This window comes from Dama dama, chromosome 1 (genome assembly GCF_033118175.1).
Source record: "Dama dama isolate Ldn47 chromosome 1, ASM3311817v1, whole genome shotgun sequence".
Classification (NCBI taxonomy): Eukaryota; Metazoa; Chordata; class Mammalia; order Artiodactyla; family Cervidae; genus Dama; species Dama dama.
The window spans coordinates 15,372,467-15,396,556 of NC_083681.1; the positions used below are offsets into that span (position 1 = coordinate 15,372,467).

At 41.0% G+C, this 24,090-nt stretch overlaps 2 protein-coding genes across 8 annotated transcripts in view; both read left to right on the top strand.

The window, feature by feature from the left end:
• The window catches only part of CCDC82 (coiled-coil domain containing 82), a 31,170-nt gene extending 16,276 nt beyond the window's left edge, over positions 1 to 14,894 (top strand). For 5 of the 7 annotated variants that reach the window (XM_061143674.1, XM_061143647.1, XM_061143638.1 and 2 more), the window contains 5 exons: positions 198 to 290; positions 1,572 to 1,696; positions 4,640 to 4,810; positions 10,339 to 10,524; positions 14,280 to 14,894. In XM_061143674.1, the coding sequence (XP_060999657.1) occupies positions 198 to 290; positions 1,572 to 1,696; positions 4,640 to 4,810; positions 10,339 to 10,524; positions 14,280 to 14,345 (641 nt within the window). In that variant the 3' untranslated portion in view covers positions 14,346 to 14,894. The other 2 variants (XM_061143683.1, XM_061143691.1) reach the window with 2 other exon arrangements.
• A 4,027-nt stretch (positions 14,895 to 18,921) lies between these two features.
• The window catches only part of MAML2 (mastermind like transcriptional coactivator 2), a 394,028-nt gene continuing 388,859 nt past the window's right edge, over positions 18,922 to 24,090 (top strand). Inside the window, exon 1 of the mRNA XM_061143726.1 lies at positions 18,922 to 20,784. Within this exon, the coding sequence (XP_060999709.1) occupies positions 20,278 to 20,784 (507 nt within the window). The 5' untranslated portion in view covers positions 18,922 to 20,277. The remainder of the gene's footprint in view (positions 20,785 to 24,090) is intronic.

Here is a 24,090-nt window from a genome sequence, read left to right on the forward strand (position 1 = left end):
GGATTATAAGTCAGTAAATCTGGAAAATGGAGATTTTTTCAGTGACTGGACAAATCACTGAGGCAGCTAGAAAATTAGAATAATTAAGCAATTTCAGTGTATAGCATTAATTTCTTAGCCTTGGAGAAGGGAACCCATTGTATTCAGATAACTGTTTTGTCTGCCAGATTCTAATATTTATTTTAAATTAATTTCAGATTCTTTTAGTGACCACTATACTCACTTTGAAAGAGTTGTGAAGGCTCTTCTGATCAATGCTCTAGATGAATGTTTTCTGGGAACATTATATGGTAAGTTAATATAAATGGAGCAATCAGGGTTTTTTTTCCAATTTTTAAACTTATTGTTCTATATTTGTATGTGTATATTAAATAAAACCAAGGAGACCCAATCTTAAGGCCTTCCTATTGTTCCGTCTAGGATCAACTACACCAAAAGTCCATTCACATCGCAAACTTGTTAGTGTTTATTATTTGTGATATGTGAAAGTACAAAAGAAATATTTTCCCTCTCCTTTGAGAGTTCCACAGTAAACTTGAGGATATAGGGAATATATTAATAAAGCAATAGGGTAACTCAACACACTTGCATTGTCCCAGCCTAAGCACTAAGCTCCTTTAATTTCACCGAGAGTTATATGCTTTTTTATGCTTTTGTGCCTTGCTGTTTCTCATTAGAGTATAATCCCTTTCTACTCTAGATTTTCTAAGCGAGTGTAATTTCCACTGAACGTTATCTGTGACCCACTTAAGTAATATTTCTCACTACCTCATCTATGCTGTTGTCCTGAGTATGGTGGTACTGATATATATGCACTTCTCAAATGTATTGAAACTATTTTTGCCTTCCTCCCTTCTTCAAGAGTGTGGGAAGAACCATACTTTCCATATACATACCCCTTGCATCTAGCTCAGAATCTGGCTCTTAATAAAGACTATAAATAATGCTGAATATCTACCTACGTGCCTAAGCAAGATTTCATTCAAACTTTATTAAACAAATATCCATTGAGTGTCTACTAAGGACCAGGCATTATTTGAGAAAAACTGCAGGAATACGGCAGTAACTATATGACATAGACAAATCTTGCCCTTGTGTTGCTTGAAGTCTAATGGGAGAGACAGACAATGAGTAAACAAATATATAATATGATATGATGTCAGCTAGGGATTAGTTCTTGAAAAATTATAAAACAGGATAAGGAAATCAAGAGTATATAGGACAGGAAAGTCTGTGTTAGATTGCTCAGAAAGGTCTCCCGAATGGAGGGAGGAAGCAATGCATGAATCTAGCAGAGAGCACAGCAAGTGTAAAGAGCCTTAGAAAAGAATAAGTTTGAGGTGTTCAGGGAACAATTAGAGGGCCTGTGTGGTTTCTTCCATTCCCTCATACTCTGATGGAATGATTTTCTTTAACTTTATTTTTTTTTTTTAATTTAAAATGTTTCTAATCAACCAGCCAAGTATCTGCTTAAAGCTATGGGAAGAAATCTTTAACTATTCCATTATTTAAATATTTTATAAGGGCAAAGTGATTGTTTTTGTTGGTGTTGTTATTGTCCCCCTGAACAGATGGCACCAGGCAGAAATCGTATGCACAAGATATGTTGACTTCTCTTCATTATTTGGATAACCGCTTTGTTCAGCCTCGTTTAGAGAGTTTAGTCTCTAGAAGTCGTTGGAAAGAGCAATACAAGGTATACAGTTTTACTTGTTTTTAAATCTCTGCTTGAGGGTGAGGTGGGATAGGAGTGGCAGTCTTCTCGGAATTTCAATAACCAGTCACACTTCTTTAATTCATCTTCTAAATTTAATCTTCTAAATTATTAGCATTTTTCTTTGTTAGATAATCAGCTTGTTTCTTGTCTCTTCTAAGGTTATAATTGTTTTAATTATTCCCACTTGTTATATCTATCCAATAATTAAGTAGTTATAAATGATAACTTTAAAACATCTCTAGGGCTTAACCCATCTGGTAAAATGAGGAAATTGTCTCACAGGATGTTAACTATTTCAGTAAAAAGAGTTCCACTGTTAAAGAAGGTCAAGAAACAGTAGGTTTAACTTAACTGCAGGAGGGCTTTTCAAGAAGCATTAATGTGTGAATTTATACTGTAAATCTTCTAGAGGGCAATATAGAATATAATACTTTCCAAATTTGTGTTTTACTATGAGGCTCCTTTTCATAAAATACGTATTATTACCTTCTAGGATATTGGTTCCCATAATATAATTAGGGAAGCCCTGGCCTACGTGGTCTTTGACATCTTTCTCCACCTTAAGATTTTGTAATTCTACCAATTTGGGAGAATATTCTTTGTAATTTATAAGATCTAATTGATTCCATGTTATTCTCCTAGATTTCTATTTTATCATCTCTATTAGTACAGGCTGTCTTATATGATTTACAAGACTTTTTTTCCTCCCTACTTCTAACTTTTTATCTTTTAATAATTAGCAAGAAGAAAAAGGCAAGATAGTAGAAGTTCAAGTTCCATATAGTCTTTCTAGCACCTAAATCATTAGCTACTCTACCTCATTTGTGTCAGGAGATTTGGCTTCATCCAGTGCCTGTTCAGCCTTTTATTACTTGAAGATAAATTAGCTACAGATGGTTTAGGTTTAAGGGACAGTTATGGGATTACAAAAAAAAAAGAGAGAGAGAAGACTTCAATTTGGAGGATAGATTGAGTTTAGGGGGCTTCCCTGGTGGCTCAGCTGGTAAAGAGTCTGCTTGCAATGTGGGAGACCTGGGTTCAATCCCTGGGTTGGGAAGATCCCGTGGAGAAGGGAAATGCTACCCACTCCAGTATTCTGGCCTGGAGAATTCCATGGACTGGATAGTCCATGGGGTCACAAAGAGTCAGACACGACTGAGTGACTTTCACTCATTTGAGTTTAGAGTCACCATGTATTTCTTTTTGACTTTGAGTGATTTTAACTTCCATGAATTCCAGTTTCTTCCTCAGATAGAGAAAATACTTACCCACTTTAAAGGGAAATATTTACTAATTTTTAAGGTAAAGTACATGGCACAACTTTTAAGATATGGTATAATATATATCATTGTCTTTAATAGAAATAAAAGTAGCATATTGATCACTCAATTTTGCCAAGTAATTTATATGCAAAGTAAAATATCTGATCTGATCTTCAGAGTAACCCCCCCAAGAAAGGTACTACTGTTTCCTCTATTTTAGAAACGAGAAAATTGTGACCCAGAAAAACTGAATAATGTAAGGTAACAGAGCTAATGTTAGTCAGGCCATTGTTTGAACCAAGCACAAACCTTAGGTCTAGGGTTCCTCAGACTTCAAAGCCCATCAATTCTGCTGTAATATGTTTTGCATACTATGATAGGTTATGTGGAATTTGGATAACCTACTGTTGAAATAATAACTATAAGTTACAAGATAATATTAGCTTAAAAATTTAGACACATAGATAATCAATTCAGTACGATCTTGTTCAAAATAAGTTAAGTTATGCTGCAAGAAATAAATAATGTGACAAAGTAAACCAACAACGAAAACCTCAACAGCTTAATAAACAAAGTTTATTTTTCACTTGTGTGTTCACTGTGAGTCAGTAGGGGTGCTCTATTAATTGTGGTCATTCAGGGAGCCAAGCTGATAGAACTTTCATCTCCGTATGTGCTGTGAGTTCCAGAGAAGCAGGAAGGGAAGATGGTTAGTCACCTATTTACTCTGAATGTCAGCCTGTAGTGACACATGTCATGAAGTACCATGAAATAAGAGAAACACTAAAAAGTACAAGACAATGTTGTTGTGAATTATAAATGTAAAAAGGAAACTCTACTGGATACTTAATTACTGTCAGGCTGATAGAGAATGCAGATTAGTGACCTTGTTAATATGCTCATTGTGTGCAGCTCAAATATTGTGGTAAGCTAATCCACACTACTAACTAGAATAGGAGTGTTTAGCACCGGTCTAGAGCCTAAGCAAAACTGCTCGAGCACAAGTAATTTCACAGCTTAATAAAGCTTATTTATGAATGCCAAATATTTTCTCTGTTTGTCCATTGCTAACTCAGCTGTTATAGCAATACTGGCAACCTGGCAATCCTAGTTCAAACTTGTCTGTTTTCATAGTACTTTAGTAAGCAACTATAGGAGAATTGAATTATTTCTGGGATATTTTGTGGAAAACATAAATCATGCAACGGAGACTAAATGTGATCTTGTTTTTTTCTCTATTTTTATTAACCTAAATGAACTGATCTTTTAATTATATTATCCTGAATTTTTTTTCTGCTCATTCTTTCCTATTTTAACTAATCACAACATCTGGAGATAAGAAGAGAGATAGACGTAAATTAAAACCTTAGTAGTAACTTAGAAGTTTGAGAGAACTGAAGCTAGTTTCTTTCTTCATCTGATTTCTTTTCTTATAACAGCCTAAATTATCAATTTATTTTTAAAATTTAAATGTATTTTGTCAAACACCTACTGTGTGCTCAGTACTAAAGTGAGACATACCAGTGTGCTTTGCTCTTACATCTTATTCTATTATTATGATTCCTATTCTTAATTTTAGTTTGGTTGGGCTCTTATGTTTTATTTTGTTGTTGTCTTTCTTATGCTTTAAACTTTCATTACATTTTGAAATTATTTTCAGGAGCGAGTAGAAAATTATTCTAGTGTAAGTATCCAACCGAAGAATCCTGAGAACTGTTGCTGCCAGGCTTGTGGACTGCATCGCCACTGTACATACTCAGTGCGTTTATCAGGAAAGTTGTATAATACCAGGACCATGGAGACAGATGATTTCATGTCACACGATAAACAGGTATTTTTTCCCCCTCTCATTTTAATTCTCAAAAATTAGAATTTTCACTAAATAAGCCTGCACAGTTAACGCTAAGTTCTTTTCACAAATGGAGAAAGCACCAGGAGAAGAAAAAAGAGCACGGGGAAAGAGTGTGCCATTTTTTAATGTGAAAAGGTGTATTATACAGCAGATTCACTCCAGATTCAGTCAGGTACTGAAATCAGTGCATGTTGTCTAAGTGTGCTTCACCCAGACTGGGTGAGGGTGAGGGGCGTGAGGGAGAGGGGACAAGGATGAAAGGGAGGTAACTGAGCCAGAGGAAGCAGAAAGCCTTTTTGAGTCCCAAGGAGAATTTGACCCCAGTGGAAATTTTAGGGCAGATCATCTACCAAATTGACAATCTACAAGCAAATAATTAAAGATGCCTATAGATGGTAAAGGGTCTGCCTGCAGTGTGGGAGACCAGGTTTGATCCCTGGGTTGGGCAGATCCCCTGGAGGAGGGCATGGCAATTCACTCCAGTATTCTTGCCTAGAGAATCCCATGGACAGAGGAGCCTGGCGGGGTATAGTCCACGGGGTCGCACAGAGTTGGATACAAATGAGTGACTAACACTTTGAAATTCACCCCAATAATGAGGTTTGAAGAAAAACTGTGCTTCAACTTACACTACATCAGAAGTGTTTCAGAGCCTAGAACCATCACTGTATATTTAAGGTACTGTTAATTTTGAATGAATAGACAAAACAGAAGAAAATATTTGAAATATTTGAAGAAAAGTATTTGATAAACAAGAGCAGAACAGTGCAGTGTGAAGACAGAAAAAAAAAAGATGCAGATGCATACTACTTCTATTTATTTTTTTACTCTTTGTAAAATGATTACACTTACAAGTACAAAAAATAATAAAATTGAGAGCTTTCTCTGGACTTCCCTCTGTGGAGTCCTCATCCACTGATACAGAGGACCAACTGTATCTTTATTTTAAAAAATCCATATCTACATGGGTCCATGCACTTCAAGCGTATGTTGTTCATGGTTTAACTATACTATTTTTACACCTGTGGTTGGTTCAATCTGCAGATAGAGAAGCCCAAATGTAAGACTTGGGCAGCTGTGGATTTTGGCATCAGGGAAGGTCCTGAGGAGAGTGAGGGGTGGCTGTAGTTTTAGCTACAACAGTCTTGGATAGGTTACTGAGATCAGAACCCTGGACCACCAGCTTGTGGTGATACCTGAGGGCATTAGAGAAGAAGGAAATCACCTGGAGGAAAGAGACATGCGATCTGAAAGGCAGTCAGGAGTACTAAGAAGTTTTTCAGTTTTGCCCAGAGTCTGTCCAGACTCCTCAAGACACTTAAGATCCAGTGAGAAGAGGCATTAAGTTTCAGGCAGATGGCCATGTGTAATAAAAAAGGTGAAAAGTGAAAGTGTCAGTTGCTCAAGTGAGTCCGACTCTTTGAGACCCCGTGGACTGTATGTCTCCTCTGTCCGTGGAATTCTCCAGACAAGAATACTGGAGTGGGTAGCCATTCCCTGCTCCAGAGGATCTTCCCGAGCCATGGAGTGAACCCAGTTCTCCTGCACTGCAGGCAGATTCTTTTGCCATCCGAGCCACCAAGGAAGCCTAGCCACGTGTCATGCGTCCATGCAAAGAACAGGCTGAGAGGGAATAGAATCCCTTAACTCAGCTTGTTGCACTTACGTTTTTTGCTGTGCTTTGTCACTCAGTCGTGTCCGACTCTTTGCGACCCCATGGACTGTAGCCCGCCAGGCACCTCTGTCCATGGGATTCTCCAGGCAAGCATGCTGGAGTGGGTTGCCATGCCCTCCTCCAGGGAATCTTCCCAACTCAGAGATCCAGGTCTCCTACATTGCAAACAGATCCTTTACGTCTGTGCCACCAGGGAAGCCCAATGTTCTTAGAGATCTGGGAATAGACAGTAGATTTCTTCCCATCCTTCCTCTATCCTTGAAGATATTTTCTCTTTCTTCTCCATATTTTAATTTCTTTAAGGAACTGGTTGCTTCTCTGTATATGAGGGCCTAAAGAAATACCTCAAAAAGCTACCGACTGTTAAAAACGTGTTAAAAACGTACATAATGCATGTTTCATTGTATTTCCTTGCTTTAGTTTGTTAAACAGTGTTAATTTACATTTCCAGGTGTTGTATCTAATAAATTATAGAGCAGATTATTTCTATTGCTTTGCAGTCACCATCTTCTGCTTTAGGAAAATTTGATGACAATTTTTAGCTTTGCTTCTGATTAATTTTTGGCTATGTCAGGCCACTAGTTCACACTGATAACTGAGATGATTCAGTTATCTTCAGATTTATCAGTTCATAGAACTATACTAACCCTACACAGTGGATTAGTTATCATTTATATATCACTTATCTGCTTTGAGATAATCATCACAGAACTTGCCATTTCTCTTTCTCTCTGGCATTTTTAAATATTGTCTATCTTGTGAGACTAGCGTCTCTATTTTTTTTTTTTTCTTTTTCTTTTGGCTGCACCGTGTGGCTTGTGGGATCTTAGTTCCCCAACCAGAGATTGAACTTGGGCCCTTGGCAGTAAAAACACTGTGTCCTAACCACAGAACCACCAGATAATTTCCCCCAAGTAGTGTCCTTACTGTTTAGAAATGCAATCAGTTAATTAAAAGTACTCTCTAAACACATTTCTGGACATTTAAGGACACTGTTCTAGCAATATAGATTTAATTTACTTGTTTTTAGAACTTCATGTAAATAGAATGCTACAGTATAAGCTGTGTTGTACTATATACATTAATTCATAAGGTATAGTTGGCTGTAACAATACCCTAAAACAGGGAAGGGGTGAAAGGAGAGGTCTGCTTGCAGTGTATGCAGCAACTGTGTACACATACTATGTATATTTACTGCTTTTATGAAGCCTTACTCACAGTGATTTAGGCTCTTCCGTATAAAATGTGCTCACATTTGGGGAAAAAAATAGTATGAGAATATTCTAAAGGTAATTTTGGGTTTATTGACCTCCAGTGTCAATAAACTAAATGTAAAGTAGACACCAAGAGGGTAGGAATTAGACATGAAAAGGATTTTCAATAGATAGTTTTGTTTCATACTGGAAAAAGAAATTAAAATAGAAAATCTTAAACACTTCTCCTTTCCTTTTGTTCCGACTCAAAATCTCTATACAGATAAGTTCTTGTTTTGTGGAAATACAGAATACAATGTAATAAAAACAAAAAATTGTATTATTCTTCTACCATATTTTATCCAGACCAGCCATCAGAGATTTCTCCTGCATCATCTACTTAAATGGTAGAAGTGGACTTCCCCATAGAGTTCACTGCAACTGTTGTGGTATCTTTTTACTCAAAGTGGGAGGTATTGGCAAATGAACTGTAATTTATATGACTGGTTTGATGAAAATGTTTCAATGGGAACAATACTTAGAGTAAGCAAGCCATGAACAGTAATACCTGATTGTTTCTGATGATCTGAAAAACAGATTTTCCCAAATCATAAACAGAAATATGTATGTGCTTTTCCTCAGCATTTTGAAATTTTTAAGCAACGTTAGAAGATATCCCAAATGCCATCGTCACAAGACAATGCATCAAAGCTGACTTGTTACTATCATATTTAACTTTTATTCATTTTTGCCAACTTTTGTATTGTTTATTTACCTCATCGCCTGTGTGATCCCTATCGTGTGACTTCAGAAAAAGAGCACAGTTCTTTGCCAGATAGAATACACGTTGCATAGGTCAGTAATGTAACTGTATCACTCTTACTGAACTCACCAAAGTATAAACCATCATGCATGTAGACACAAAGACAAACACATAAGTTAGGAAGAAGTTTGTCTATTTCCTGAGGTTACTCCATGAGAACAAGATTGGTCATGTTATAAAAGTTTGAAGTCCTTTCTGATGCATTTTCTACAATGGGTGAAATAATGTAGGTACAATTACATTTAATTTGGTCAGTGCAGTGACACTGTTTTCCAATTTTAGCTATAGGTGTGTATAACAAAGTATACACTCAAAACATTCTAAAAGAGAATGGATGGTTGACTTTACAAGAAGAGTATTCTTAATCATGAGATCCTAGAAGTCTACATAAACATAGAAATCAAAATTTTTATAGTTTGCTAATAATAAAATAGTAATGTTTATAATTACATCAGACTCTATAATTAAGGGGCTTCCTAGGTGGCTCAGATGGTAAAGAATCCACCTCAATGCAGGAGACCCCAGTTTGACCCCTCAGTTGGGAAGGTCCCCTGGAGAAGGGGTAGGCTGCCCACTCCAGGATTCTTGGGCTTCCCTGGTGGCTCAGACGGTGAAGAATCTGCCTGCAGTGTGGGAGACCTAGGTGTGATCCCTGGGTTGGGAGGATCCCCTCAAGGAGGACATGGCAACCCACTCCAGTATTAGGGCTTCCCAGCTGGCACTAGTGGTAAAGAACCCGCCTGCCAATGCAGAAGAGGTAAGAGATGCAGGTTCAGTCCCTGGGTGGGGAAGATCTCTGGAGAAGGCAATGACAGGCCACTCGAGTATTCTTGCCTGGAGAATCCCATGGACAGGAGCCTGGAGGGTTACAGTCCATGGGATCACAAAGAGTCAGAAACAACTGAAGTGACTTAGCACACATTAATTAAGATAAAAAGTATAACTAAACACAAAGTTTTTTTTACTTGCAGAATATTTTAGAAAAAAATATTTGGTTAAAAGCTCTCTATTTTTGATATTGGTATGAGAGCCTGTTTCAGTTTACATATTGTTTGTAACAGGAGTCCCCAACCTCCAGAATCTAACACCTGATATCTGAGGTGGAGCTGATGTAATAATGATAGAAATAAAGTTCACAATAAATGTAATGCACTTGAATTATCCCAAAATCATTCCCCTGTCCAGGTCTTTGGGGGAAAAAAAAAAATGTTTTCCGTGAACCTGGTTCCCAGTGCCAAAAATGTTGGGGATTGCTGGTTTATAAGCTAGAAAATTATCATAATTCAAGCATTTTTACCTCAGTAACTGTATGTATAGTAGCTTGCGTGCTTTTCTTGCTTTGAAGTATGGTTGTCCTTTTGCCTTACAAGCCATCTTTCTCCTCTTTCCCAAACTTGGCTAACTGTTTTCTAAAGACTTAGTTCACACATCACCTAATTTAGAACCCTTCTACTTTCTGGATTGTGTTAATTGTCCCTTCTCTGTACCTTGATTGCCTCTCGTGCATTGCATTTGGCACGTTGATTTGTAATCATTTGGTTTTTTCTCCCAGCAGTGTAAATTCCCCTGATATAGGTGGCACATATTTTATTTCTGTATCTCCAGTGCTTAACTCAGTACTTGAAACAGCAGTTGCTCGTTTTTTTGTTATTCTGGTTGTATAAGTAAAAGAAGGTAAAGGAATTATTGTATAAAAAATTTTGAAAAATAGTGCATGGATTCTACTTTTAAAGAAAATCTGAAAACCAGAAAGGCTCTACATTCACTACTATATATTCATTTAATATAGCAGGTGATGTTTTATTTCTTGATTTAGGTGTTTACTGTTGGCAGAATTTGTGCTGAGCGAACCAGAATTTACCATAAACTGAAACATTTTAAATTTGAGCTGTACCAAGAGTGTTGCTCCATTGCAAAGACAGAAGAGGTTGAGGATGAACAGGTTAAAGAAACAGTGAAAAGAATTTTCAATCAGTCAAGAAACAGTGGCTGGATTAGAGAGGTAAGGTGAATATAGAAGAACCATTTCATTCAGTAGATTCTGGAGCCTACTACTGATCAGCGAAAGGATGTGAATTATGAGAATAGAAGACAGTGACTTTTAAAAGAGAACCTCTCCTGCTCTCCCTGTCTTTGTATTTTCTCTTCTTCCACCCATTCCTTCCACGCTTATCATTGTCGTACCCTGAATAGTGCCCTGATGTTCTAAGCATTCACTTAGCTCATCAGATAAATTTTAATCAGGAGTAATACAGTCCTTTAATGAAGGACCTCTGTCCTTTCACTTTTATGTATGTGTGGTTTTCCTTACATATATATTAAGTCCCCTTATTTTCTTTGACAAAGTATAGGACTCACCTCTGCTTGTCTGCTTCCTATCTTTAGAACAGTTCTTGTGACCTGAGAGTGAAGAAGCCTCTGATGCCAGTCTGAGGAAAGGATCTCGGCTGCCAGTTCTAATACCACCCACATCCTCTTCTTGAGGACATGGGACTGAGCAGTGAGCACTCTAACTGAAGATCAAGGGGAATGCAGAGGTCTCAGGCCACGGCACTGATTTTGATTCCCCCATATCCTGTTGATCACTAAATTTGATACCAAGGATAAAGTGGGGATTTTGAAGAGTGCACTGGATTCCCGAAGATCTGCTGGCAGCTCATAAGCTCTGGTCTACTTACAGAGCTTTTAGAATTGTTATGGTACATGGAAAGAATGCAAGGATGCTAACATGATTGCAGTCTTCTAAAGCAAGTCTAGTTACATGACTGTATAAGAGAGAACAGATAGGAGATTTTCAGGTATCAACTCAGATAGGAGTTGATACTCAGATCAACAGTATATTTAATCTTAAAAGCCTGGGTTATTTATATCATAGGGAAATTTGTAAAAGAGGAAAATAAAAAGAGCTTAGAGAGTCAACTTATGAGCCAAGGGAAAGAAAAGGAGAACAAACAGAACAGGAACGTCTCAGGGTGTGACATGTCCCACGGGGGTGTCCTGGGCCGGGGAGTGACATCACGGCTGGTCTCCCTTTTGACATTACCCACCCACCACAAACCACCAGCGGGGATCTCCTTGCCTGCTCCCCACATCGTGACCCTTCAGTCGTCTTGTTTTCATTTTACTCTCTTCAGCTTTGTATCTTTTACTTTGCTTCCAGTTCTCTCACTCACAGTTCTTTCCTCCCTGTCCTTCTCTGTGCTTTTTCATTTGCTGTGGGGAAGAGCCATCACTTATCCAGTAAGTCCCAACTTCTTTTTCCTCAGTGACATGAAATTCTTCAGTGCATTTATTGATGCATTGAACTGTTACCAACCCTCTAGTGGAGTTAAAAGACCTTTTGGGACACCAATTAAAAGAATTATGTACTAGGTGTAGCAAAATCACTCTGCATTGTATATACTATACAATAATTTTATATATGGCAAAGAACATTAAACTTCTTACAGAAAAAAGTAAAAGCATTTCCAAATCATGTACCTTAGAGAAAGCTTAACAAAGTTTGTGACAACAGAAGGGACCTGCAAGAAGAAAAAGATTCTTAAGAAAGCCAAGAGTCACATTATGCTTAAAAAAATAACACAGCATTGGGCATTGAAAGTATTTCAGGATGGTGCATATTTAGGACAACATGCATATTTTTTCACATAAAATACCAAAGAACTTCATTTTCTTTTTGAGAGCCCTCCTACTTTAAAAATATTTGTCAGTAGATATTCTCAAAAGATTTCCTGGAAACCAAACAAGTTTATTAGCCAATGTCAGCCCATAGGTAGCTTTTTGTGCAATGATTAAATTGCAGAATTTATCAGATGCCCTGGTATTTCTCCACATCACTCCGCCTCCCTGTCAGAGTGTGTTTGCCTTTGAGTAGTAGCACTGCCTGTGCTCTTGTGATGCACGCCTTCCTCTTGGCCACAGCTATCCTAAACCTTGAGAATACCTGGGCTCTGTGCTCCTTGAGTGGCGCATCCATGGCTCTTTCTGCCCTTAGCGCTCAGTTATCATGTGAGCCTCCTCTCTCACACTGTATAAACTCTGTTCCTGTCTGTCCCCCCCAGCTTACGTTTCACACCTTGCTTTTTCCCTTACCTGCCTCTTCTTCCTCCAAGCATTTTTCTTCCATTATCTTGGGATCTCTCAGAATTTCTTCCCAAAGACCTGCCAACTAGAATGACTTCATTCTTCTTATACTTCCTCCTAACAGTTGAACTAGGAGATCTGATTTTAACCTAATGATATTAAAAGGATAGGAGCAATTCAAGTGTAAGAAAAGAACAAATGATAAGAAAATTATGATAAAATCAAAATATATAACATATAATAGTAATACATGCCTCATTCTAAATTGGAAGTGAAGAACATAATGTCATATGCCACTGGCAAATGCTGACAAACGATTTTTCTTTGAGAGTACCTTTGATGGTGGGACTTCCAGGGCAGTTGAAGACAGGATTGTTGGGATAGGGTAGTGAACACATAACACCAGGAAGTGAAAAAAGTATGTCCACAGGAACATCAGGTCTCAGTCCCTATCACCATAATCGTCAGAGTTATCAACATCGTCTCTCCTTTTATTGGAAGCAGAAGCAGAGCTCATAAGGAGAGTTAAGAAACCATTAGGTCAGTTCATCTCCTCAGCGGAAGGAAGCACTTGAACTCTGTCAACCTTGAAATCTCCAAACTGTCCCAGCTCCTCTCTCCTCTTGTCCGGCCCTGGTCTTTACTCTCCATCGTCATTGCTGTCACTCAGATTTAGGCCTTCATTACCTAAATTATTATAGTAGACTCATGACTAGCTTCCAAACCATTCTAGACTGGATGTTTTACCCTTTAAAAAAAAAAAATATATATATATATATATACACATATATATATATACCTCAGATTGTGTCAATTTCCTGCCCTAACACCTTTGGCAGCTTTCCATTGCCTGTCACATTATTGCTAAACTCTATGACCTAACATTTCATACTTTTTATTCTCTGACCACCTCTTTGGTTCAGTCTTCTCTCTCAGTTCCCCTGGAAAACCTGAGACTGCAGTCAAACTCCGTACTTTTCTGTCTTGTCACTGTTTTATGGACTTCTGTCTCCTAGAGAAAACTTTCCACCAGATCGTCACCTACCAAGTCTTTTTCCCTAGGATAGCTCAAATGCCAGTCTTCCTGGTCACCTCAGCTAACCATAACCCCTCTTCCGAACCCTCATAGCAGTGTCTATACTTCTTTATGCCCCTTGTTATTGGTTGTCATTGGTGAACTCTGTTCTCCTTAGAGGCAGGGAAAGCAATGGAAAGGGCATGGCAATCCACTCCAGTATTTATTCTTCCCTGGAAAATCCCATGGATGGAGGAGCCTGGCGGGCTACAGTCCATAGGGCTGCAAAGAGTCAGACATGACTGAAGCAACTTAGCATGCATGCATGCATTAGCGAAGTATTTGATATATGTTATGTGTTAAACAAATTTTTATTGAATAAGTTATTGAAGTTTTACACTTCTACTACAAATATAATAGAAAACTTATAATTTATCAGACAGTTATGAAGTTAATAACAATGTTCATTTTGATCTCTTACCAATGCTTTCTGTGAATTAGAAATGCTTATTTGAAATTGAGTCCCTGTTTATAATAAAAAGATATTTGTTCATGATTGCCATGAGATAAACTTGTTACTATTTGTCTGTAGATTCAAAAGGCCTAGTTTATCTTCACTGCTTTGAGTAAAATAACTAGCTTTTTTATTGTATACACAGAAATATGATCAACTTGAAGAATATCTCAATTTTGCGGATTACTTTCAAGATGAGAAGTTTGACTGAATTTTAACACATTTCCTTCAGAGAAGATTTTGTAAATTCCTGTAAATGTGAAGATCACAAGTCTCGTTTCTCTGTATCATGTGACATATTTATATATTATATGTATAGCTTCATGGCAAAATTGGAGAAGGAAATGGCAACCCACTCCAGTACTCTTGCCTGGAAAATCCCATGGACCAAGGAGCCTAGTAGGCTACAGTCCATGGGGTCGCAAAGAGTCGGACACGACTGAGCAACTTCACTTCACTTCATGGCAAAATGTCTTGTGTGAAACATGTTTTTCTTAATTTCCATGAAACAACATTCTGCAGTCTAATAAAACTTTTATCTACTGTACATAGAAAACATAAGCCTAACTTTTAAGTATATTTTAAAGTTATATAACAATGCCTTTATATCAGATGACTATCAAGTGAATGAGCTGTTCATGTCCTGTCAGTTTATTCGAAAACCATGTTTTTTAAAAATGTATTTAGATTAACATCTATGTGTATTCCTGCCCAGATCTGCTTGTTATCCTTCTGCAGTATTAAATGATCTTCACTAACATATTTTTTACTGCCATCATTATCTAAATCAGTGGGCCATGGAAGAAGCCTCAGTGTTATGTTCAACTAAATTCTCTGGCATCACAATCAGACTATAGCTTACCCATTCCAAGTAGAGGAATGCTTTTTTCCCTTTTACAAAGTTTCCCTTACAAATATATTTCAGGCCTGCAAAGTCTTCCAATCCTCACATTCAGGAATAATTTCATGATATGTATTTGCATAGGTCATAGCGTTCTTTCTTTTTCCTGTCCAATTTTGTCTACAGGTACACGAATAAGATGTATTTTATTTATTTTTATCCATTACTCTTCCCCTATAACTATTTATTAGGATCAGAAGATCTTAGAGAGACAAATTCTGCCAAAAATAGTTTAAAGTCACATTTTGGCATCTGCATTGCTTCTAAATTGCACTTCTAAATTTTCCCTTAATATAATAAAGTAAAATGGTTTCAGAGTGAACAAATGGACCCTGGCTATTTTGTATCTTTAATTCTTAAAAGTGCTGTTCTGTTAGGGTCTAGTTCCTTGTGAATTTTAGATCCTTGTTTCTTCAAGTGTCAGTTGAGCTTTGCTTCATCTATTATGTGGTTCATGGAATGGTCTTCATTATATACATTAAAAATTGCATTGTATTAAGTCCTTACATAGAGATTTAATATTTTCTACAATTAATTTTCCAATATTATCCCTATTAGAATTGTAAACAAAACAGGTAGAAAGAACTTACAAAGTTGTAAGAATACTGCTGCTGACTTTTCATGTGAAGAGTGCATACCTTTTTAAAAACTATGAAATAGAAATTTTTAATCACGCATCTATTCATATTCTTACTTGTCTGTTATATTGAAATAATCCTTAGCTATATGAAGGTACAGTTGAAAGTTGAAGATATAGTGATAGTGTCCAAAAAGATATATGGCAGAGTTTAGAGAAAAAGTGATGGCCAGTTGGGAAGGGTGAAGATCGTGAATGATTTGTCAAAAAAGAAGTCCAGGGGAAACAAAGGAATGATCTCTAAAGTATCTCTGAAGACCTCGGGAGCATCATTTCTCACATGTGACACTACAGACAAGTTTGAACCAACTGAGGAGTGAACTTACGGACTGAACGTTAAAAATATTTATCTATTCTTATAAATAGCATTCCTTAATTTATAAAAATGAAAGCACTAACGACTTTAAGGACTTTTTATGGCAGCTGACTCAGTTCCTAGGTCATGCCTCTTGTTGACTTAAAACGTTTTTCTTGTTAGAACAGTATTCTGACTGTTGATCAGGAAATGCTGATAAGTAGTTTTGCTGATGTCTGAGGTCACTTGCAACTGAGCAAGCTTCTTCAGAAGGTGTTTGGAGAGTACAAGAGACTTTTTTGTACATGATTACACCAAAAGAACTGCAAAGAGACAGGCTATCAGGAAATGAGAATTAGCATGGATCAGGGGGCCAAAAGCAAGTGGTCTAGAAGAAAACAATGTTGAAAAATTGGAATTAACTTTAGTAGGTATTATGACGTACTGTATTATTTTATCATCATAATTGATATCACTGATTCTATATAACAAAAAATGGTTTGTAAGCTTACAAGTCTCATATCTATGAACTTTTGAGATCTTGACATTTATCACTATAGCATTAAATGCTTTATGTTAGGTAGCTATGAACAGCAAAGATGATGAGGAAGACAGATGGACAAACGAACTAATGCTTTAAAAAAATTGGTGGGGCTCTTATAGAAGCTTTAGGGATATAAGAGGGAACAGTTCCATAAAAGGGGAAGACAAGGAAAAAAATGTTTATTTTATTGGCAGCTGGACGTAACTGAGCATATTTTCTCACTTGTCTGCTCTCATACTCAGATGAGTAGTTCTATTCACTACTCATTTCTTGGAGGTATTATAGGACTTGCTTAGACTCCAGCATGTTGATTGAGGTGTAATTGCAGCCCTTGAGCTATTCTGGGTATAGTCTGGTTTCCCTGTAACTCTTTTCACCCTTGATACTGAGGCAGCAAGTCCAGTGGTTAAGAAAGGATAGGTTTGAAATTAGGCTTGAGTTCGAGTCCTGATCTGTTACTTCCTAGTTAGTTTAAACAGTTTATTTTCAATAAGCCTCAGTTTCCTCATTTATAAATGGGGTTAATAATTCCTCTCCCTCAGGATTGTTGGTGGATTGAGGGAGATACATGCAAAGTACTGTGCCTGAAACAGTGACTAAATAAATAGTAATGACGTGAGTGGAAACGAGGATGTGGATGATAATGATGTCAGCTTGAAATTAAATGGCTGTAAAGGGCAAATGTGCACAAAAGATGCTGTAAAGGCGTGTCCTACATCACTAGAATATAGTTGGAAAATTTACTAAATTGTTGCTGGACAAGTTTTTAAGGTGTGTCCTTGTCTAGCTTAGAAATAAAAGTTTACATCATTTAGAAATAGCAGCTTTGACCAAAAACTGTTAATCACAATCATGCTACTGGCAGGACTGTAGAGTGAACAGTAAGTTTAAATTTATTGAAGTGTTTCTCTTTCATCAAGTATGATTGCTGAATATAAAGTGCTGATGATAACAGAAGATAATGTCTAATGAATACACCTTTTTAAAAACCAAGTCTAAAATGATCAGAACTCCTTCACATTTTACTGACACCTCATGAGAGAGCTCTCCTTTCAGATTTGCATACCTTAAAAAGGTATTTCTGCCTTTCTCCATAAGTGGTGAGGAACAGCCTTGGAACAGACAGCAGTATGTTCCAATGAAAAGTAAAAAGTTACATTCCATCAGAATGCAGTTGTCCCAAATTCCAAAATAACATTCTAGAATTCGTGAAAATAAAATGAACTAATGTAGGCCAGCCTATCAAGAACTAAACTGTAGATAAATCCAGTCTTAAAATGTTTGCAGTGATCTTATTCATTTCTATCCACAGCTCAGTTTGAAGCAGGATCTTGTAACTGAGATGCCAGAGGTGGTTTAAATTAACAAAGCCCCATTGCTTGACACCTCAAATCCAAATGACTTCCAAATGAGCATAACAGATGATATGGTCCTGACTAGAGCAATACTGTGCTCACTTTATTTTATCCTCCATAACTGGTAATCAGCAGAATCCAACATACATTTTGAGAGCTTAAAGGTAGAATTATCTGAAGATGAGGAGACAACAGTTGTGTGTCAGAGATCTATTTGTTTTGTGTTAGTGAACTTCTTGAAACTGGACTGCTGCATAATGATTTTCCTTGTTATATATGTAAACAGACTACCATGAAGGCCCCAGATCTTGCATTAGGTTTGTCATAGGGAATCTTGTATTTTCAGAAAAGTCTTTTTTTGTTGTGTTTTTTTTTTTTTTTTTTTTTTTCCTTTCTGAGAAGTGGTATTTGTAATTTCATCGTGGTAGCATATTTTAGTTATTTTTACTGATTTGCTTGTGATCACCCAGATTGACTTAACCAGAGACAGACAAAACAGGCGAGCAGGTAGACACTCGCCTGCCCTTTAGGAGCTAACGATGTAATTTCTTCTCTGCACCCACTCCTCTGTTTCCCCAATACGCACACATCCTACGCCTCCCTTTCTGACACCCAGGAACATTTCCTCCGTGTTCACCCAGCTCTCGCTAGAGTGCCCAGGGGTGTCATAGACAACATACTGAAAAATGAAAGTGATATCCTCGGGGGGTGGAGGGGGGAGTGTAACGGAGGTCTGGCAGGGAAAATACATCCCCTGGCCGGGAATTTCTGCACCATTTCGGGCTGGTGAAGTAGTCGGGTAGAGGCTGGGGAATTTCCCCAACGTCCCCCCCTCCTGCCCGAGCCGAGCCGGAGTGCGAGCTGCGCGCGCCGACGCCGAGATGCGCAGGCTTCGGGATCCTCCACTTCTTGCCGCTGGGAGGCCCTCTGCGTTCCCCTTTCCCCGCGCCGGCAGCCTCGCTCGCCCGTGCAGTGGCACCCGCCTTCCACCAGGGAGCCTCGGGCGAGCGCTCCCCCGCCCTCCGCCCCCCACCCCCCTGCAGCTCGCTGGCTCTCTCTTTCTCCCTCTGTCTCACTCTCTCTCTTTCTCTCCCTCTCCTATCGGAGCACAATGAAAGCCTGTGTATCGCCGTGACTCCGGGCGGCGGAGCCAGTGTCAGCCCAGCGGCGAACAACAGACGGGAAAAAGAGAAAGGAAAAGACCGGCTACTTTCTTTTCCATCTCTAAAAGCGGAGCAATCCAAGAGATAGAACCACATTGCTTATTGCGAGTCCAGACCCTCAGATCCACTGGCCGGGGATGGAATGTACAAAAGTGGACAGAAAAGTGGCTGGACATGACTCGGTGCAATTTGCTGGAAGTTTGTAAGTTTGACCATCGTTTGTAAATTACTCTCGGAAGAGTTTGTCTCTCTTGATACTGTATTAGAATCGAGCCGGGGGTGAGGACTAGAAACGTAAGCGGGAAAGAAGAAAAAAAAAAAAAAAATGTGTTGAAGGATCTCTCTCTCAGTGGCTAGTGACTTCAGACTGCTTTCATTTAAGGCTGGGAAACCTTAGAGGGAATGAGGATTTTACCGGTGATTGGATTAGCTGAAGAAAAAAGCATGGTCCAGAAGTCCAATTACTGACGTTAACAATTGAAAAGCTGTCTCCCTCTTTGGGGAGAAGACCACATCCTACAGCACCCCCAAAGAGGAGAAAACACCGGAGCAAAAGGAAAGGGGGGGGGGATTAAAAGCCAAAAGACAGTCTCTGATTTTTGTACGTTTTGAACATTGACTTCAAAAAGCTTCTGAAACAGCACTTTAAAAAAAAAAAAATTGAGGAAAAGTAAAGGCCGTGGGTTACAGATTTCATGGTAGATATGGGTTTCTCTGCAGAAACATCCCCATAAAAGAATCTTCGGAAACAACGAGGCGAGGGGGGAGTCCAGCTCTCTGTAATACCTCTCACAATTCCCTTTGCTGTCTGTTCCTGTCTCTTGCTTGACAATCCCTGAATTCTTGCTCGAACCCCCAGATCGTGTGTTTACAAAGTACCCAGTGGCTCTTGTCAGCCTGGTGAGTTGGGGGGGGGGGGGGGGGGCGGGGGGAATCCCCACTAACTCTCTCCAACTTCTCCAGAGCTGTCAGATACAATTAGAGCAAGTTGATCAGGGCTTGTTTCCAACTTATCCTCTGCCATTGGTTTCTATTCTTTCTCCTCACCCTCTTTTTACTCACTCCCCTCCCCCATACCTTCTCCACTACGTCCCCCCCCCCCCCAGCGCCCCCAGCCTCTGAAGACCTCTATTCATGTGGTCCTGAGCACTGAGCGCACATTGTCAAAGGCAGACTTGCCTGTGCTAACCAGCCGTAGCCTCCCACCACCTCACCATCCCACAGGCAGCCGTCATTGTGTCCAGGAAGATGGGGGACACAGCGCCCCCGCAGGCCCCCACGGGAGGGCTGGGGGGGGCCCCCGGGGCGGGGCTCCTGGGAGGGGGCTCGGTCACCCCGAGAGTGCACAGTGCCATCGTGGAGCGCCTTCGAGCGCGCATCGCCGTCTGCCGCCAGCACCACCTGAGCTGTGAAGGCCGCTACGAGCGGGGCAGGGCCGAGAGCTCGGACCGGGAGAGAGAGAGTACCCTGCAGCTCCTGAGCCTCGTGCAGCACGGCCAGGGGGCCAGGAAGGCCGGCAAGCACGCCAAGGCCACGGCCTCCACCGCGCCCGCCACAGCGGCCCCGCCGGCGCCCGCCGCCCCTCCGCCGGCGCCCCCGACGGCAGCGCCCGCGGCCCCGGCGCCGCCGCCGGACTACCGTCACCACCAGCAGCACCTGCGGAGCACCGGTGGCAGCGGTGGGATCGACGGCGAGCAGCAGCCACCGCCGCCGGCCTCCGCCCCGGGGGACCAGAGGAACTCGGCCCTCATTGCGGTAAGACCCCTGGTTTTCTCCTCGTTCCGGCGGCGGTCCCGTGGCCTTCGGTCAGGGCGGACGCTGGCCTCGGCCTGATGCCAAGTGGACGGCAGTGCGGAGGGCTCCGGGCCCGCCTGACCACCCCAAAGGCCGTTGGGCGGCCGGTTGGTGCCGTGTTGTTAAACCTTCTTCGTCACGTTCTGCGGTTGCGTATGCATTGGTGTCCTTCCACCTGTAGAGTAGTTCTTAAGGGGTGAGAAACTTGAGTTTTCCAGAGTTTTCTCTGGGGTCCGCAGACTGCAGAAGAGTTGGCCCCAAGCGGCAAGATCTGAGCCACTGAAGAAGGCCTTGCCTCAAGGAGCCTCTCACTTTGGCAGGCCAGGGCCGATTAGGCCCGACAAGCCACACTTAGCCTGAAAGCGTTTGTTTAGCAGCCAGTCCAGCTGACCTTTAGCCAAGCCTTTTCCTTCTTGTCCCATTTCCCTTTCCCTCTTTGAAGTGGCCCCTTCTCCTTGGTCAAGAGAGCACAAGTGGTCATCCCTAACAGAGCAAGTTCCCTGAGCGCCCCCTCACTCAAAAACTCGGGGAGTTCTCCCCGAGACGTGTGCGGGAATGTTTCTGAGAGGCCTGCTCCCTGGTTTCTTCCAGACTCCCCCACTGTCCCCACCTAGCTTCTTTCCGCAGGCACTGCAATCAGAGAGTGCTGACTTGCAGCCTTCACTGAAGTGTGCAGGCGCCAAGGGGCTGTTTCTAGTTTGTCGTCCTAGAAAGTGCCTTGTCCTCTGCCACTCCTGGCGACAGAGTACCCTACCTGAGAGTTGTGATTCGGTTTCTGGCTGGAAGTTCTTCCTCAGAGGCGCAGACACACCCCAGCCCGGAGGGAGTAGCCCTTGACTCATTGGTTCCCGTGCCAGTCCTGGTCGGGTGATCGCCGGCTTGTGCGGGCTTCCCCCGCAAAGCTGCCGGGGCCATGGCCTCTGGGTAGAAGGTGGAGCCCCGCGGCCCTGTGACCCTGCAAGCTTCCTCCGTTTCTGCGTTCCTTGGGGCTTCGGAAGTCCTGTGTCCACTCGCAGAACAGCTCCCACGTGCCCAAGCCAGCCCTAATGAAAGTCAGCAACAGGAAATGGCCATCCAAGCCGAAATGTCCTCAAAAAGCCCAAAGGAGAGGAAGGCACTAGGTCGAGCTCTTTCTTGGAGGGGGCTTGAGAAGGAGCTCTGGGGAGAGGTCATCCCCTAGCCAGGCCGCTGGATGCTTCTCTGTGGCTTCTCCTTATCCCTGGCCTGGGTCGTGAAGTTTCTAGAAAGCCTGGGGGCTGAATTGTTCTGTTCTGTTCCACCACACACACATTTTGCCTGGGATGCCTAGAACTGCAACTTCCTGGTGCCAATTCCAGACCAGAGATAACAGCTAACAGTTAAACTGCTCAATGTTTGTTGTTTTATCCTTGGATACAGTTAGCCCTTGGGGTTATTTCATGCTTTCAGGCCTAATTTCCATTCCTTTCCACCTGCTGTATCCTCACCTCTCTCTGGAATTCCCTACGACAGCAATGGGAGTTTGTTTCGTGAAAGAAAGATGCTTGGGGTGGGGGGAGCGGGTAAAGAATCACTCGAATGGAAAGAAGAATGAGGTTTGTATGTGTCTGTGTCACTGGCATTTGTGGCCAAAAGCATCTAAATGCCTTGATTGTCCTCAGTAAATTTATAATCTGTCTGCAAGTCTCCCAATAATACAGCCTTGTATGCTTCACAGTCTCCTGGTAAGTGTTTCTGGGGTGATACGGGGAACTAGGCGCCCAGCCCCAGAGAAGACAGACCTCTGTCCTGGGTGCCAAGCCTGGATGTGGCCTTCACATCCCAGTGGCTGCAAGGAAGGTGTCTGCTTGTGGCCTTGCTCTTTCGGTTTTTTTGCTCTCCTCCCACTTGGAAGGAAGCTGAGGCTGCCTCTTTTTCCTGGGGTTTTGGGGATGTGAAATGAAACCAACTTCAGTGGTAACTGTAACTTTATGATAGTAGTGTCCGTGCCGGCAGTGTCTGGCCTCTCTCGGCTGGAGGCTTGGTGCTATAGAAGCCAGAGGTAGCTGCTTTGTCACCCCTTTTCTAAAGGGGAATCTGCTTTCTCTCTCCTCACTACCAGTCATCTCCTGAAACACCCGCTTAGAGGGGCTCCCTCCCCAAGCACCGTGAGGATTGATGAGATGTGCTGTGCATGTAAGGAGTGAAAAGACCAGTGTATTTCTGATGGTGGTTCTTCACTGCAGACCTGTGCCATGACAAGGGGTGATCCACCACCCCCTTTTTGGTTATTGGAAATTCCCTTCTCCATTTTAGCTTCTAAATTTGGCGCTTTGTTACTCAGCATAGTACTCAGAGATGGTGATGCAAGTACTGTATTAACCTGATAACATTGTGTCCAAAGGGGAGGCCTGGGCGTTTGGGAGTGATTCACTAAGCCCGTTAAATCTGCTGGTCTCATTTCACTCGGGCTCCTCTTCTTTTCAGAAACACCATCCATTTAAAGGGGCCTTTGCACAGAATGGGTGTCAGAATTCTTTCTTACTGCTCTGTCCATAACCAGATTTATTTCTGTCTGGGTATGTGGAAGGTATCCCTTTAATAGTTTATTCGTGTGCCCTAAGTGGCCATAAATGTCCTTTGAAGAAAGGGTGAACATATTGATCATCTAAAATCGAACATGCACACTGCCCTCAGACGAGAGGTCTGTATCCTGCGTACCTGCTGATACAATGCCTTGGATATAGGCAGTAATATTTCAGTGAGAGTGGAAAGAGAGCCTCCATTCTTCGGGTGATTGTTGACTTTGAGGGGGGTGATATTGCAAGACATGTACAATGTCTGAGATTTTCAATAGCCTAAGTTTCCAGAACAATGTCAGAATAACCTCTAAGCCAGTTCTAATTCTGTCCACATAGCCTAATTCTGCAGCCCTTACTCAGCCAATTTCTTCATTTAGCTCAAGTACAAGTTCAGAGGAAGCCCCTTTACTGCAGAGATGGCAGGAACAGGGCCTTTCGGAGGGCCTGGATTGTAAGGGTTTAAGCAGGTCTGCCTTTCTAACCACTTGGAGCAGGCTTTCGGCACTAAATCATTTCCTGGTGAAGTATGTTTGAATCTTTGAATGAACTGTGAAGCTGAATAATTGCTGGTCCATGGAACAGAAAGGTTTAGAGCTTCCGTGGTGCATTATTAATCTTTCCCTTTTGCCTGAGACAGGCTCTTTTTTGTTGTTGTTGTTGCTTAGACTGTGTTGCTAGGATAGATAGATAAGTGGTTCCAAGTCATCTTTGGCTTCAGAGATTATCT